At 46.0% G+C, this 15,162-nt stretch overlaps 1 protein-coding gene across 1 annotated transcript; it reads right to left on the reverse strand.

Moving 5' to 3' along the window:
• Positions 1-10,021: 10,021 nt before the first annotated feature.
• LOC123160998 (uncharacterized) lies at positions 10,022-14,900 on the reverse strand. The gene is made up of 2 exons (XM_044578847.1): positions 14,256-14,900; positions 10,022-10,232 (listed from the first exon to the last, which is right to left on the reverse strand). Exons 1-2 carry the CDS (start codon positions 14,640-14,642, stop codon positions 10,197-10,199), a joined length of 423 nt encoding a protein of 140 aa, XP_044434782.1. The 5' UTR covers positions 14,643-14,900; the 3' UTR covers positions 10,022-10,196.
• Positions 14,901-15,162: the final 262 nt, after the last annotated feature.

Below are 15,162 nucleotides of genomic sequence, written 5' to 3' on the forward strand. Positions count from 1 at the left end.
TTCTTCACATCTCTCCTCTCCGCCACCACCAAAGGTGCTCACCGGCGCGGCTGTGTGGCACCGGTGAAGGTGGCAGACGGCATCCGGGCGGCTCCACCTCGGGTGGAGAGCCTCAGCTTCCAGGGCGGCGGCCTTAGATGGTGGCGCGCGGCGCGGCCTGTGCGGTGGGCGGTGTCGGCGGGTGCAGGTGGGCCACTTCCCCAGCAGTGTGGGCGGCATGGAGGTGGTGGGCCTCGGCTGCTGCGGCGACCCCTCATTGGTTCCTGGCTTGCCATGGAGAAGTTCGTCCTCAACCCATATCCCCTCCGATCTGCATTGGATCTAGCCCATGGTGGCTTTCGGGTGTTGGCTCTATGAATCTGGTGGCTGGGTGTTGTTCCCCTCTTGTTGGAGGCTTCGGTGGGATCCCCTTCCTCCAACCCCTCCCAGTAGTTCTGGTGAAAGCCTCAGACCCCTTGTTCCAAGCGACGACGACACCGTGGTGGCGTGCTCCTTCCTAAAGGCATCGTTGGGGGGTTGCTCAAGCGGGGGTGGAGTTGGCGGCAGTTCGATGACGACATGTGTTGGCCAGGCTACTTCTTCGGCAACTTGCTTGGTTCTTGGTGCGTTTGGCCCCAACCGTTGGTGTCAGGGGATCGATGTCCTTCTTGGCACCGGTGATCCGCCGATTCCTATCCTTGACCCATGTATTGTGTTGCCATTTTCAGCCTTCTCCGTGGTTCGGCGCCTTTGTTCAACATCTCACGTTCGACGTTCTGTCTTGCCGCTGCCGACTACGGTGCTTGGGTGGTAGGGCCCCCGTTGCGTGTGGGTCTGCTCCTATTCCTCTCCTGGGTCAGCTTGGGTGCGGCACCCATCGAGCCTGGTGAAAGGGTTAGTGGCCCTTTGCATTGGCAAAGACAAATCTTTGTTGCACATGTTTGGTCCTTCAGTGGTAGTCAGTGAACACAATACTCACACAGTGGTGCCCTCCTCCCATGGCCTTAGAGCATCTCCAACAGCCGCGCTATGCGCCGTGCGTAAAAAACGCGTTTGCCGTGCGCGCTTCGGCTGGTTTAGCGCGGCCGCCAGGGCTGGCTCCAGCAGCCGCGCTATAATGCAGCGCGCGCGTGCCGCTCCAGCGGCGCGCAAAAATACAGCGCGCGCGACTCGCCAGGCATGGCATTTTAGCCACAAAATGAGTTTGAAACAATCATCAAAATGCAATGAACATGTGAAATTTGTCACAAACAAGTTGAGAAAATAAAAGTTCATGCCCACAAGTTCATCCAACCAAGTTCAAAATGCAAACTAAAGTTCAAGACATAAATGAAAGACACATCAAACATCTTCCTCGTCTTCGTCCTCATCTTCCGAAGACGATTCTTCCGCCTCCGAAGATGAATCTTCCTCCCTATCCTCATCACGCATCGCATCTGTACAGCGTGGTGAGCGGGTGCCGGTGTGCGCGTCCATGGGTGGCAGGGCACCGGCGCCGGCGCGCGCGGGGCGTAGGAGGAGGAGAGGAGAGAGTGCGGCGCGAGCGGTGGAGTGTGCCGCGCGCTGTAGCAGGCGCCCGAAATACGCCGCGCAGGATAGTGCTTACTACCGCGCGCCCAACTCGTTATAGCGCGCGCTCCGTTTTTGCGCGCCCGCTGGAGCGACCCGCCGCGTTGCGCGCGCGCACTAAAACGGTCTAATTTGCGGCGCGGCGCTAGTATAGCACGGCTGTTGGAGATGCTCTTAATAGTTTAGCTGATGTAGGTGTAGCGGTGGTCATTGGCAACGGTGTGGTGTGTTCTTGCCCGCTGTGGAAGTTGCCTTGTAGTTGTTTTACTTAGCACCTTGTATCCCTTCTTTCCGTTGTTTTCCTTTGTGTATGTTGGTGCTCTGTAATCCTAGCCGGTTGATGGCTTTGTTAATTTAAAGTCGGGCTAGGTTCGAGCTCTTCTTGGGCTCAGCCAGTGCCTTTTCTATAAAAAAAAAGCAACATCCAAAGAGATGCATGGTTGAATGGTACAAGATGTTGAAGTATAGTATCCTTACAAAGCTGATCCTAAGATATCCGGCACACGCATAATTTACTCAATATACTCGTGTGCATGGCTACTTTGTTTATGTTTCTTAATTTTTTATTTTTTATTTTTGCTTTCTCTTCACATATTTTTTCCTTGGGTTTCCTTTTCCGAATTTGGGTTCTTCCCTTTCTTTGTCTTTGATTTGAGGCAAGATATTATACGCCGTGTTCCTTTTGTTTTCTCGCGTGAGAAAGGGCAGTGGAGTTGTCTTAGATGCTACCCATAGCCCACTTCTCGCAAAGAAATGGTAAACTACGTGGTGGTGTTCGTGCACTAACTAAAATCCAAGTGCATGCACATCTCGAATCCCTCTTTCTAGCTAAAAAGTTTTATTTTTTTTTATTTTTTGTGAAACGGAGCCAAAAGGGAAGTGAGAAAAGGAGGCCGGCCATTTTCTTCCGAGACAAGCATGCATTCCTCCATGACACGCGAGTAGTCCAGCACATCATTCTCCGAGAACAAAGTATAAAGTGGAATTTTGGACAGTACCAGCTGTTGAATTCAACTGGACAAAAACGCAGCAGCGCACATCCATCAGTCCAGCTCATGTGCCACCTGCGCGGCCGGGCACACGGTTTCACCCCCGTCCGCGAGCATCACGTGGTGAAACTAGCTGCTCAGTGGTGCCTGGCTAGGTGTGTGGGTGAAATTCCGCAACGTCGATCGCCGCTGGAACCTCAGTGTACAAACCGAATCGACTCGGCACAGATAGGCCAACGCAAGGGTCCAGCTCTACTGCTCCTACGGATAGCGACGTTGGGGGTCACTGTGGGACGGACAGTGAAACCACGCGGAAACTGGACGTGGAGCGATCGGTGCTCGGAGAGGCGGAGACCCGATCAAAGAAGCCGGGCACGCGTCGGCGTCGATCAAACAGTTGGTCAGTCACAAGAGAGCTGGAGGGTCGATGTGATGTTGCTGCCGTCTGACTGAACGTGTGGCGTGGATGCGTGCCACTTGTTCCACGGCTCAACCCGACGATCGCTCGATCCACGCAGGTGTATGCGTACGCAAGGGTATGCAGCGCGCGTGCGTGCGGATGCGCATGGTGGCTAATTTCGCCTCGATTCCACCGGCGACTTCTCGCGTCCATTCCACGGGTCGTGATCGATCAACTGGCAGCAAGTTGCCATGCAAGTTGCAAGCCATGAGCAAGCACGATCGTCAAGGTCTCAAAATTAATGGTTATAGACCAACGGAAGCTCCAATTAGTACGCCGTGTCCATCTCTCTTTCTCACCACCGGCCGGGATGTTTGCTGCAAATAATCAGTTGTGCCATGCCATGCCATGCGCATATGGGCGATGGATGGCCCGTGGATGGGCATGCAAACAAGAGCGCCGTGGGACGCGCGCGCGCGATCGAGGCGTGTTCGTGACGTTGACTTGACATGAGAGATGCCTGATCGATCTTGTTTGATACGGCATGGTGGTGCTCCATGTGGGGCTTTAATTTGCTCCATCGTCGATCGGGCCATGCGACATGTCAATGCCGATCGAGCGAGCAACTTGGTACCAATATAGGGACGTTTGGGTACGTGCGTGCCGGGGAAGTTGGGTGCCGCGGCCGATAGGGCGTTCGGTCGTCTCGTAAGTCTGACGCTCCGGTGACGGCATATACACGCACACGGCTAACTTCCAAGCGTTTTAGATGATCTACCTCACCGTCCTCGTCTACGTCTACGCTCCGTTCTACATATATCACCCGGCCGGACGGGCTAAAATTTGCAGTGGTTGCTTTCACCGACGGCGCGTTCAGTCGGGCTGCGATTCTAGGCTCGCTGGTATTAATGGAAGGCGACCAAAATTGTACTATTCCCTTCCACCGAAGGAATCTGGAGGTATTGTAGGCCTCCAATCCGAAGTCATGCATGCAGCACCAAAGCTGCACCGTAGTCCGTAGACGTGACATTTTCGTTAAAACTTCCACTCACGTTCCTGCAAGATAAGGGCAAAATGAAACCGGCCGGCCGGAGCCTCCAGAGCCTCAGATTCAACCGATGCACCACATTAGCTTACCAACACCATATCTCGAAGTAATTAATCAAGAACATCGTCCTTGCAAGCAAGATTTTTCTTTTAATTATTAAGGAGATAGGGATGGAGCGCTGAAGATTGTGTCATCCCTCTCCTCTGTTCATGCCCAATCAGAAGCTCTCCTTTCCTAGCTGCTTGTGTCTGTCGTCTGCACGTTTCTTCCCTTAATATGCATCTTTTCTTCCCTTTTCTTCTCCATTCGTATGGCTGAGATAATCTTGTTGTACAAGGTACAGTTAGGAATGACTAAATGGATGGCCCTGAACGATCTCTGAGCTAGGGGTCACATCATGGTTGACATGATACGTTTGAAACAGCAGCATTTCGTTCTGTACAGCTTTCTTCTGTTCTTCTCACACCACAGGATGATATAGCTAGCACCCTGGCCTGGCAGTTTTCCTCAAGCAACAACCACCCAAACTTGCAGGTGCAACGGCAAGAATCATTCTACACATAGTTTTTTTATATAAAAGGTCAATTGCCCCATGTACTGTACAGGTTATCTTTTGGATTCTTTTTACTTGATGTTATCTCCTATAAATAAATTGTCAATAATGTGATCTGTTCGTTTTGACACTAATATAAAATCTCACCCGGACGATTGATTACTAGAAATTCTCAATTTGATTTGGGAGAAGAACAAGAATATGTGCACATTGATTTGGCCAGACATGGTTAGGCCATGTACAACGTATGCGAGAGAATTTGATTAATTAAGATGCTTGTAGGAAAATGTGGTCAACACTTGCCACCATGGATGGAGCTGACAGTGTGATGCATCACACCTAATGTTTGTTTATTTTTTTCCCTGCGGTTTTCCACGGAGGTTGCCAATTATACAAGAACTCTAAACTCTTGGCACGAGCAGCTTAATATGAACTCTATCTACGTGATAAAGCTTTGAGTTGGACAATATGAATTAGTTTATATGGGCTAATATTTTGAGTATTAAACTACTAATATCTATATCTATACCCTTATATGGTGTAGGAATAACATTGAATATGGACCGTCGGAATTGAATATGGGCCGTCGGATGAACTCGATCCGACGGCAGGGTGGTGGCAAATCCGGACGTCGATGACCGTTCGATTTCCTATTCATTACATCAGACTGTGCCATGTGTACTATCTAGAAGTTTCCAATGAATGAATACAAAATCTGATGCACACTCATTCTAATGTGTGATGTAATTGCCCCTTTTACTATCTGCTGACACTTACTACCTTCGTCTTGGTTTATTGATCCCCTTTGTAATTTGTGCTAAATTTTAAAAAGAGATTTAACTAACAAAATGATCATGCATGTCAACAAGATATAATTTTTGTTGACATGCATCAATATTTTATTAGTTAAATCTTTGATCAAAATTTGGCACAAAATACAATGGGGACCAATAAACCAGGACGGATGTAGTATCCTCTATTCTAGACTCTTAGTGCATTTTCTTGCTCCGATAGTTTTACTTCCTTTCGCATAAAAGTGTTGTCATTTATGAGATTACCTTGTGCAAGGTGGAAGACTTACTATCAACCACTTCTTGAAGTCCATGTAATTTTTCAGATAGTTTCTACCAAATGTCGCGACAATAGCTATTTTATGGGACATCCTATGAAAGTGTGTTCTTAAGACAATATACATTAAACCCATTAAGGCGCACCAGAAGGGCGGCCAGCCAGCTACGTCACGTGGCGCATGCTAGTTGGCCGCGGTAAGAAAGTTTTTGATAAAAAAATTGAGATTTTTTCAGAAGATGGAAGTGAGACTTTTTTTCCTTTTTTTGAGAAAAGTTTTTCTAGGCTTTTCCTTTTCCTTTTTAAGATGGATGTTATGTCCACGTTATGCGAGAAAGTTTTCTTTATATTTTGAGAGGAAGGTGGGTTTTTTTTCTTTAAGATGGAGAAACGCGTGCACATGTTCCTGTCAAGGGGCCCGCAATGGCGGTCCCCAACCACTGGTTAGTATGTAATGTGGTGTGCACAAAGACATATTACATTGAGATACACAAACTTGGCTGGTGCGAACATTTTAGCTCATGTACAAAGGACCTAAATGGTGTGATTTTGAATAGATCCATGTAAAAAAAATTAGTGCCAGGGGACGTTCGGGTGATTCGGTCGGGATCGGGGTGATTTTGAGTATTTTGAACCCGAAGGACAGGCTTAAGGACTAGTCCATTTCATTTCACAAGTTCATGGAATAAAATGTTCCCACCGGGGATGTTCATAAGCTCCCGGCGCCATTGCCTCTTGTAATACATAATTTACCGAGTAGATGCATATGGCGTGTTAGTGCTGCCATATTGTTTTAGGAACTTCACTCCACTTTCCGAACACTCGTAGTACAGCCTCATTTCCCCGATTCCGCCTAAAAGTTAGTGTGCATACACCTAAATCGTTCGCAACATCAACTTGTGAAATTCTTTGCAGCGTCGATCGCATCAACTAAGCTCAGAGATTCTCTTTCCGATTTGGGTTGCACAGATCTGGCCGGGCTCCAACGTACGAGCTGTTGAGACAGTACTAAGAAGCTAGGTAGAACATAAATTATCACCTTGTCGCCGCATGCCTGCATGTGCCTAACCCTAACAAGTAACAAAACAAGTTCATCGTTGACTCTCTTAGCAGCTCTTCTACGCCAAATTAACCGAAATCAAAACATGGTTAGGTCCACTGAACCTTGTTAATTCTTCTTATTATCTCGCGGGAAAGGTCCACTGAACCTGCACCGGAGCTCGGGCACCGCGGCTGCGCCGCAACTTGCAATCGGATTGGGATCGATGCAGTTGTTGAATTGCCATGCACGGCGCGCGCACTGGCTGCTGGGATCGGTTTTGTTTCGCTCCCACTAGCTAGGTAGGTAGTTACCACCCCGCACCCGCGTGCAAATGATTCCAATCTGGCGACAGTATCTGACATGAAATCCCGCGTAATCCGCGCCCCTAATCACTTTCAGTTGAAGCAATGGGTTGTTTAGACGCAAGTGAGCTAGCTTAATTGTGGATTAATGGCGTAATGCATCATCATTGGAAGCTAGGAGTAGGATCGATCGCTAGCATGATAAGCGTGATAATATTGTCAACGAGCAGCTAGCGGATGCTCTAGCCCGGAGAAGTCAGAGCTCTGATCAATTGGTTGTTAGCTCGTGCCCCGGGGTCAAGACTGGCTCAAGAATCAACACATGCGAGATGCAGCTCTATTGAAATAGTATGTGCAACTAGGCACGGGATGTCTGCTATCGATGCTTGTAAATGTCAGCCCGTACTGACTGTCACATTAGTTATCTATATCTACGTTGCGTACTTCTTCCATTTCGAAATATTAGACGAATTTAGTTTAAATAATACAAGGCTTTGATCCTCGGTTAACACGCTGTTTATATGACGCGAAAAAACTCATTAATAGGTGCTACTTTTGAATATAAATACACATTTATCAAATTTGTGTCACATAAATTATGTAATGATAAATTATGGGAGTACCTAGAACTCATCTAGATGAGATATAATTTGGTCTCATTCACTTTGAAAACAAGAACATATTATACATATACAATCCAGGTCAGCACACACGCATCTTATAGCATCACATCCAATGGCTATAAAAGGTGAATGAGACCAAATTATATCTCATCTAGATGAGTTCTAGCAAAACTGATAAAAAAATTTTTTTGCCGAAATGATAAATTAATTATAGTCCGAAAACTGACTTAACAAAACTAAAAATATGCCTTATCTTTTGAACTATGGGGAGTAAACAAATTCTTATGAAGTTTTAGAATTACACACCACACAAGTCGTGTGGAAGTTTTGGAGTTTTTGTTGTGTGATTCTGGCTGTGATGAGTTGCACTGTATAATTAGTTGGCTGGGCAAACACAAAAATAGTACCTCAAATATGCCAAACTCTAAAAGTATACAATTAGTTGAAATAGCAAAAACTCTTGGTGCCTAAAATCTCAAATCCATTTTGATTTGGCCTGGCCTATAGAAAGTGGTTTTGATGATGACTTGGCAACAATCTCATAGATGTAGTAGCAAAATCATTAGAAAAAAAACAGAAAAATAAAGTATGTTGGAAAATTTATAGTTTCGCGGAAATAAAAATTCAAAAGGATATATTAGCGATTCTAAGATTTTTCCAAACACGGAGTGAGTAAAAAAATTCTAGAAAACATGGAATGCAATCAAATCCATATAGTTTCATTTTATTATTTTTATTTATTTAAAATTCCAGCATGTTTATTCTTGTCTAAATTCCCTACTTTTGCTTCTATTACCTTTTGATTTTTTTTCATATATATTTTTCTACACATTGTGTTTCCAGAAACAAAATTCCCCGCTGATTTTTATCATATCATAAATGTGCTTGATTTATTCTTTTGTGCTGGCTCGGTTGTCTTATGTTTTTTTTTCTAAACGAAATGCTTAAACGTTCATCCATCTTTTTAAAGAAGTGGTCATTTCCGGGAGATCTGATGTTTATTTTCTACTCCATCCGTCCCATAATATAAGAGCATTTTCTACACTAGTGTAGATTGTCAAACATACTCTTATGTTATGGGACGGAGGGAGTAGATTATTACCAGAGATCTGATTTGTGAGACGTGGTTTCTTTTACTGCCGCGTGCAGGAGTACGATCAGCACGCATGAGCACATCCGAGCCTTGAAGGTGAATGTTAGAAGGGATAGAAGGGAGGCGACGCTGTCCTACGTTTCCTAAATAACCCTTATACTCAACAGTGAAGAACCAGTAACATGGATGATGGTGCACTGCTCTGCCAAGTTGAAACCAAGCCAGCTTGTTGCGTTGCGTCAAACAAGCGCAGCGCCTCGCATCCCATCTCAGGCAGCAGCTTGCTTGCAGTGCTGCGCCTGCACGCACGCACCCTGCGTCCCTGGCCTTCCGTCGGTGCGCGTCTCGACTGTCGACTGTCCCGTGATCGCGTGGCGCCGCAATTAACCTAACCTGGCGCCCCGATACGCGATCTGACAAATCGAGATACGGAGCGCAGTGCATGCGCACATCGTGCCAACTGCCAAGTCTGCGACGCGCGATGCGATGGCTAGTCATCCTACGGCAACTGCGCACGGGCTCCGAACTGAATCTTTTTTGGCTTTTCTGGCCGTTGATCGCGTGGCGCAACTGCGACGAGTGACCCAAACCAACGGCTGCGATCGGAAGGGCGTGGCCTCGCTCGACAAGACCAGCCGGATGAACCATGAAGTTCAACCGCTGCTCCAGCTCTTCTGACTTTGCCGTATTCTGATGGGTTTGGGGGGCATCGAGATCAGCTAAAATCCATTTCTTTTCTCTTATTCAAAGATACGTCAGCTCCAACTTGGGCAGGGGAGAGTTGGCGGGTAGTACGGGCGTAGCACACCGTTTTGCCAGGTCGGAACAAGATCAGCACGACGACGAAACGCTGCAAGATCCCGGCTGCTTTCCCTTTCCCTCCATGCATGCAGCTGAAATCTTTGACAACGGAACGGCTTCACCTTCGGAACACTCCTCGGTTCACCACGAGTTGATCATGGCAAGTAACGGATCCTGCTATGCGTCGAATGGAAGGGATAAGCTTAAGCTAGCTAGTAGCTACCCATCAATCATGCAAGTTATTAGAAGACCCAGGTCACGGAGATTAACCACATATTGGCAGCCAAGTCTCCTCCCTTTCTTTCGCTTGCACCATGCAATGCAAGGATTCTTGTTTGCACCAAACAAAAACAACAGCTATTGGCTCGGCGATTTGGCCACCGTTAGGTGACACTGTATTTTGACCGCGAGAGCATGGTGCGCTTGGGCTGCCTAACGCGACGGACCTCTTTGGTACGCCTCGTCGGACCAGATCCAAAATATCTTTGGTGGTACGATGTCTAATCATGGCAACTAGCCAACTTGTTCAAAAAATATCTTAGGTGGTTCAGGCATTTCAGTGAAACCAATAACCACAGACTGAATGTACAACTAGTCAATGAAGACACGATCGAAAATGCGGCAAGTTTTCTTTGGTGACAAAATATCTTAGGCGGTACGTTTTATGGGAGAACAGATGTTCTGCTAGTTGCTAGTTAACCACAGCAGACTGAAAGAGCTCTGCCTGGATCAGGCAGCCTGGGGCTTCTCCTCGGCTTTCTTTGGCTGCAAACAAGAACGGATAGCAAGAATTTCATCAAGAATTCACGGGAGCAAAAACTCGTACTACCAACGTACTGAACAATAGCAGGCCTGGTCAACTGGATGGAAAATTCAAGCATGCAATCCAAATTACCCACAGCACAGATATTTCAGTCCCAAACAGAAACCCGTTGTGGCGACCACCTTGCGATCCTACCAATTTCCGATCCACCACCGACAAGTGAGATTGGGATGGGATGCTCTCAACCTACTTAAATGCGTGTAGCAAAAACACCCCGATCTACCATGAATGACGTGGATATGCCAGAGAACACATCAATTCAGTGAAGTAGTTAATCTTGTACATATGTACACAGTATGTTTTTTCTAAATCCATAGCAACACAGTGGGTTTCTTGGTAGTAGTACCATACAGAAAATTGTTTCCTACAATAATGGGTAAACCTGTATATAAAGAAAATAAATCTACCACGATGTCCAAGGTATCATTAGAGATTAAACAAAATTAGAATAACGTCCGCACTTTGAAACCCGTAATCTCTAGGAGCAACGTGGCTGCATATGACTTGCATATCTCAACTCGGCTCCTAAATTTTACTTCTAAAAAATGACTCTCCAGTCTCCAGCACATCGGTGGCGTACTATGGCCCAAGAGAAACAAATATGCTTCTCCAAACATGAAAATGGGCATGACAGCAACCAGAGACAAGTATGTGTAGTGAATTTCATTCGATCATAGGAAAAAGGAATAAAAAGGTTGAAAACAAGAAAACCGTTCTTTTTAAGGAAAATAACCTTTGGTGCGTGAAATACATCTGGCATTAACAGAATCAAATCCTGTGTTACTCTGAAGAATAAAGGGTTCGCGGGCAGAAAGAAATATAGGGTCATATACAACATACAGAAGTATGTATCTACTGTACACAGGTACAACATACAGAAGTATGTATCTACTGTACACAGGTATGTAACGGACAATTAGAAACTATATGATGTCCAAGAACTATCAGAGCGTGCAATGTGCAGTTCATTATTTGAGTACTTCGGTGCAAAAGTTGTGCCAAAAAGAAACGTGCGGTTGCGTCTAGTTTGGGTTTAAAATAGTTACATATCAGGTAACAGTACATACAGGTAGTAGAAAATAAATGTTACCCAGGAACTACTGGAGTGTGCAATGTGCAGTTGGTTATCTGAGTATTTCAGTGGAAATCTTGTGGGCAAGAGAACCATATGGAAGGTCAATCCAATTATTAGTAAACTTTCTTTAAGCATAGGCGCGCAAGTATTCGTTACATATAGCAATGTCTTCTTCTACTATTGACAGTTTCTAAACTATTTAAAAATAACTTTAAAAGAAAGTTATTAAGTAATGACAACTAAAACTATGTTCAGGTTCTACTGCTGCAGATTGGAAATTCTTTAGAAACTAAAATTTATCTGCATGAAGGAACACAAAGCAATCTTTGTTATTTAATTAAATGAACTTGTTCCTAAAAGAGTAAGAAGCCTATGTAGAAGGTTGGCTGAGGAGGCGTCCAAAATGGCCACTCAAATATGCTTGTTCAATTTATATCTTCGACAGAACAGACAGGGACTGCCTACTGCATTAATAAAAAAAGGACATGTTTATGGTCTTATTATAAAGGTACTGAGCCGATGCAGTATCAATAACAAAGCCTTTAGTCCCAAACAAGTTGGGGTAGGCTAGAGCCGATGCAGTATTCTCGAACGAAAATAGTTAAAGGCTAGTGATGTACATTAAGCATTTCTTCCCTACAAGGACGCTGGCATACATTTCTGATGGAGTGAAACATCAGCAAGTCTAGAAAAATCATGGAAGGATGACCAATGGAGTAGAAATTAAACCCTGAGAGAGCTCAAATAAACAGTAGATTAAACCAACTACTCCCAAAATACTTGTCGTGGTTTTAGTTCATATTTGAACTAAAACCACAACAAGTATTTTGGAACGGAGGGAGTAACAAATAGGTGAACAAAACAAGAAAAGAAGTCAAAATGATGTATAGGAGTTTGCTTGACTGCCCCTATGGACAACTAAGACTAAAGGTACTGCTAAGATCACTAGACATCTTTCGAAATTAAGAAGATCTTTTTAATAACTTATACTGCAGCCAGCTAAAAAAAGGATGATGCCCTAAAATGCATGCGGCCAAACCATATCAATGCTGGTCAGAGAGATCTAATAATATGCAATCAAATTTAATGGTCAACATGACATCTTATTTACTTTACAATTCAAAACCCATTTTTTTACTTCCAGTGTTATGAATGACTACAAAAGTGTATGGATGTTCCACGAGCAGCGTTAAATGCAGAGTACCAGCCTACAGGCTGGCAGTAGTGATTGTGATTCCCCTTATCAAACTGGATTATAAATTCCTAAACCAGTTGTGATCCTAAGAGCATCTCCAACAGCTTCCTTTTCCTCAATAAAATCCTGGTATTGCAGTAGTTGGGCCAAAAAACTGCTCCAAAAGCTCCCCTATCCCCAATAATTATTTTGTGAGCACCAAAAAACAGTCCACCTTCCCCTAAATAGAGGGAGACTTGGTCCTCTCCCAATATCATGCCCAATACACGCCACGTCAGTGACAGCTGCCGCCGCCTCCACCGCCGCCGACCGCTGCCACCACCAATCGCCGGTGAGCGTCGCTACCACCCGCTGCGGCACCACCTGCCGCCCACAGCCAACAACAGCCGTGCCATTGCCATCATCCGTCGTGCCACCACCAAGTGGCGGCTGTAGGTCAGATTGGGTATTGGAGATGGGGTTATTGGGGATCTGCTGGAGCGCCCATCCCCAATAACCAGAAAAGTGTCATCGGGAAGCCCCAATAAGTGCTTATTGGGGGAGTTTTTTTGGTGAGCTGTGGGAGATGCTCTAACTCCCTTTTATAAATGTCAAATGATATTTATCAAGTTGCACACAGATGATACACGTTGACACAGTACACAAGAAATTGAACTTTATGCAGAAACTAGAAAGGATCATGCATTCAAATGTCATTTTCAATGGTTTCACCCAGTACACATGCACGGAGTCAATCATGGTGAAATAATTCATGGCCACGAAATGTAAGTATGCATACACATTATGACATGAACAGTAATTACAGACAAGTCATATAATTACCCAACATCTATACTACTCCCTCCGTTACCAAATATATGAACTGCTTAAACGTCATATATTTGGTAACAGAGAGAGTACTATATAGTGTACCGATATCGAAGCAACTGGGCCATTGGATCATTTTAAATCATAGCTCAAATTCAATGGATTTGAATACCAGAGTGTGTGCCAATATATAAGCATCGGACAAAAAACCCTAATGGTCTAAATCGCCGGGATTCGCGATCGGGTACACCATCTAGCTTCTTGTGCGCTCGTCAGTTGCGATATTGCTACATTGCTTCTTTTTTTTTTAGATAAGGGTTTAGGGTTTAGGGTTAGGGTATATTATCTATTTATCTTTTGAGATAATATACCCTTATCTAATGTTTGACATGCTTTTGCATGTACGGATTACTAGTGCAAAATGTTGGGAAAATAGTATACACAATGTTAGCAATATTTGACAAAAAGAAAGGACAAGAAATGAGGTTAGATCAAACCCGACAGTAGCAATGCAACTGAAATTAAGCATCAAGCAAAATAAGACAAACATGCACAACACAGGTGATATATGTTAAACATGGTACAGGGCTACAGGCAAACAACAGCACAGACTACATCGTTATTAAGCCACCTATTTTTTGCAATGATCCTACTTATTCCATTCTACATGTGGATAATAGCATAACACTCAGGTGTGCCTGAGATGTCTGATAAAGCGATCCATTACCAAAGAGGTTCCATGACCACCTACAGAAGTTGAATGAGCGACAATGTACACAGCAAATATCTGAATTCGACGAGAGATTTCAGCGCAAAGTAGTGAGATACGCCCACGCACGTAAGGTGTTCGACAGAAGTGAAGACGACGAAACAGAGCAGAAGAGGCACCTTGATACCGGGGAATGACATGCCGAGCTCCTCCTCGGGGATGACGACGGGCCACTTCTCCCCGGCCTCGCGGAAGAGCTGCTCGGTCTCGAGGAGGCGGCCGCGGGCGAGGATCTGCTCGCGCATGCCCTGCGCGGTGGCGCCGTCGGCGGCGACGAAGGCCTCCTCGGCGCCGTTGAGGTAGGTGACGAGGACGCGCGGGGGCGGCTGGGCCTTGGGGTCGTCGGCCGCGGCCGGGGAGGGCAGGCGCCGCAGCTCGACGGAGCAGGTGGGGTTTGAGTCCTTGGCCTTGCGGCCGTTGCACTGCGCGAGGAGCTCCACGGCCGCCGCCTTGCGCGGGTCCAGAGGGTTGTACTCCACCACCACCCTGGACAGGAACTTGAGCATCTCCTCCGGCCGCCGCTTCCCCCGCTCGTTCGCCGGCTTCGATCCGCTTCCGGTGGACAGGCCGCGAAGGGATCCTCTGGAGACGGTTATGAGCAGGGGTAACGGGGCCGGCAGCGTATGGGGGAGGCGGATGGGAGAGCGGCGGTGGAGGGCGACGGCGAGGAACCAGTGCGGTGGCGCTCGATGGGACGTTAACGGAGAGGGGGCGGCGCCGTTTTTTTTTTCCTGCAGAGAGCAGATCTCGAGAAGCTCGTCAAACTGCGCAAGGTAGGTGGGCTTTGCTCCGGCTGTTTCTTCCAACTGAAAAATGAAGGGCCTGGGCTTCGGCTAATATGAACTGGGCCATAGCCCGCTAATATGATGAGAAGCTTACAGCAGGAGACCAGCGAGCTTTACCTCAAAAAACAATTACTCAAAAAAAAAAACCTCAAAAAACAAAGTAGCAGATTCTTAAAAAAAAGATCCCCTAAAAAAAAGTAGCACCAGGGAGCGAGATATATCATGACACAAAAATTTCAAA

The sequence above is a fragment of the Triticum aestivum genome, chromosome 7B (genome assembly GCF_018294505.1).
Source record: "Triticum aestivum cultivar Chinese Spring chromosome 7B, IWGSC CS RefSeq v2.1, whole genome shotgun sequence".
Classification (NCBI taxonomy): Eukaryota; Viridiplantae; Streptophyta; class Magnoliopsida; order Poales; family Poaceae; genus Triticum; species Triticum aestivum.

Bases quoted from the DNA above. Each gene is read 5' to 3' on its own strand.
- LOC123160998 (XM_044578847.1), bottom strand. From the start codon at position 14,642: ATGCTCAAGTTCCTGTCCAGGGTGGTGGTGGAGTACAACCCTCTGGAC. The intron at 10,233-14,255 runs GTGCCTCTTCTG...TCTTGTTTGCAG, and splicing joins TGTCATTCCCCGGTATCAAG to CCAAAGAAAGCCGAGGAGAA.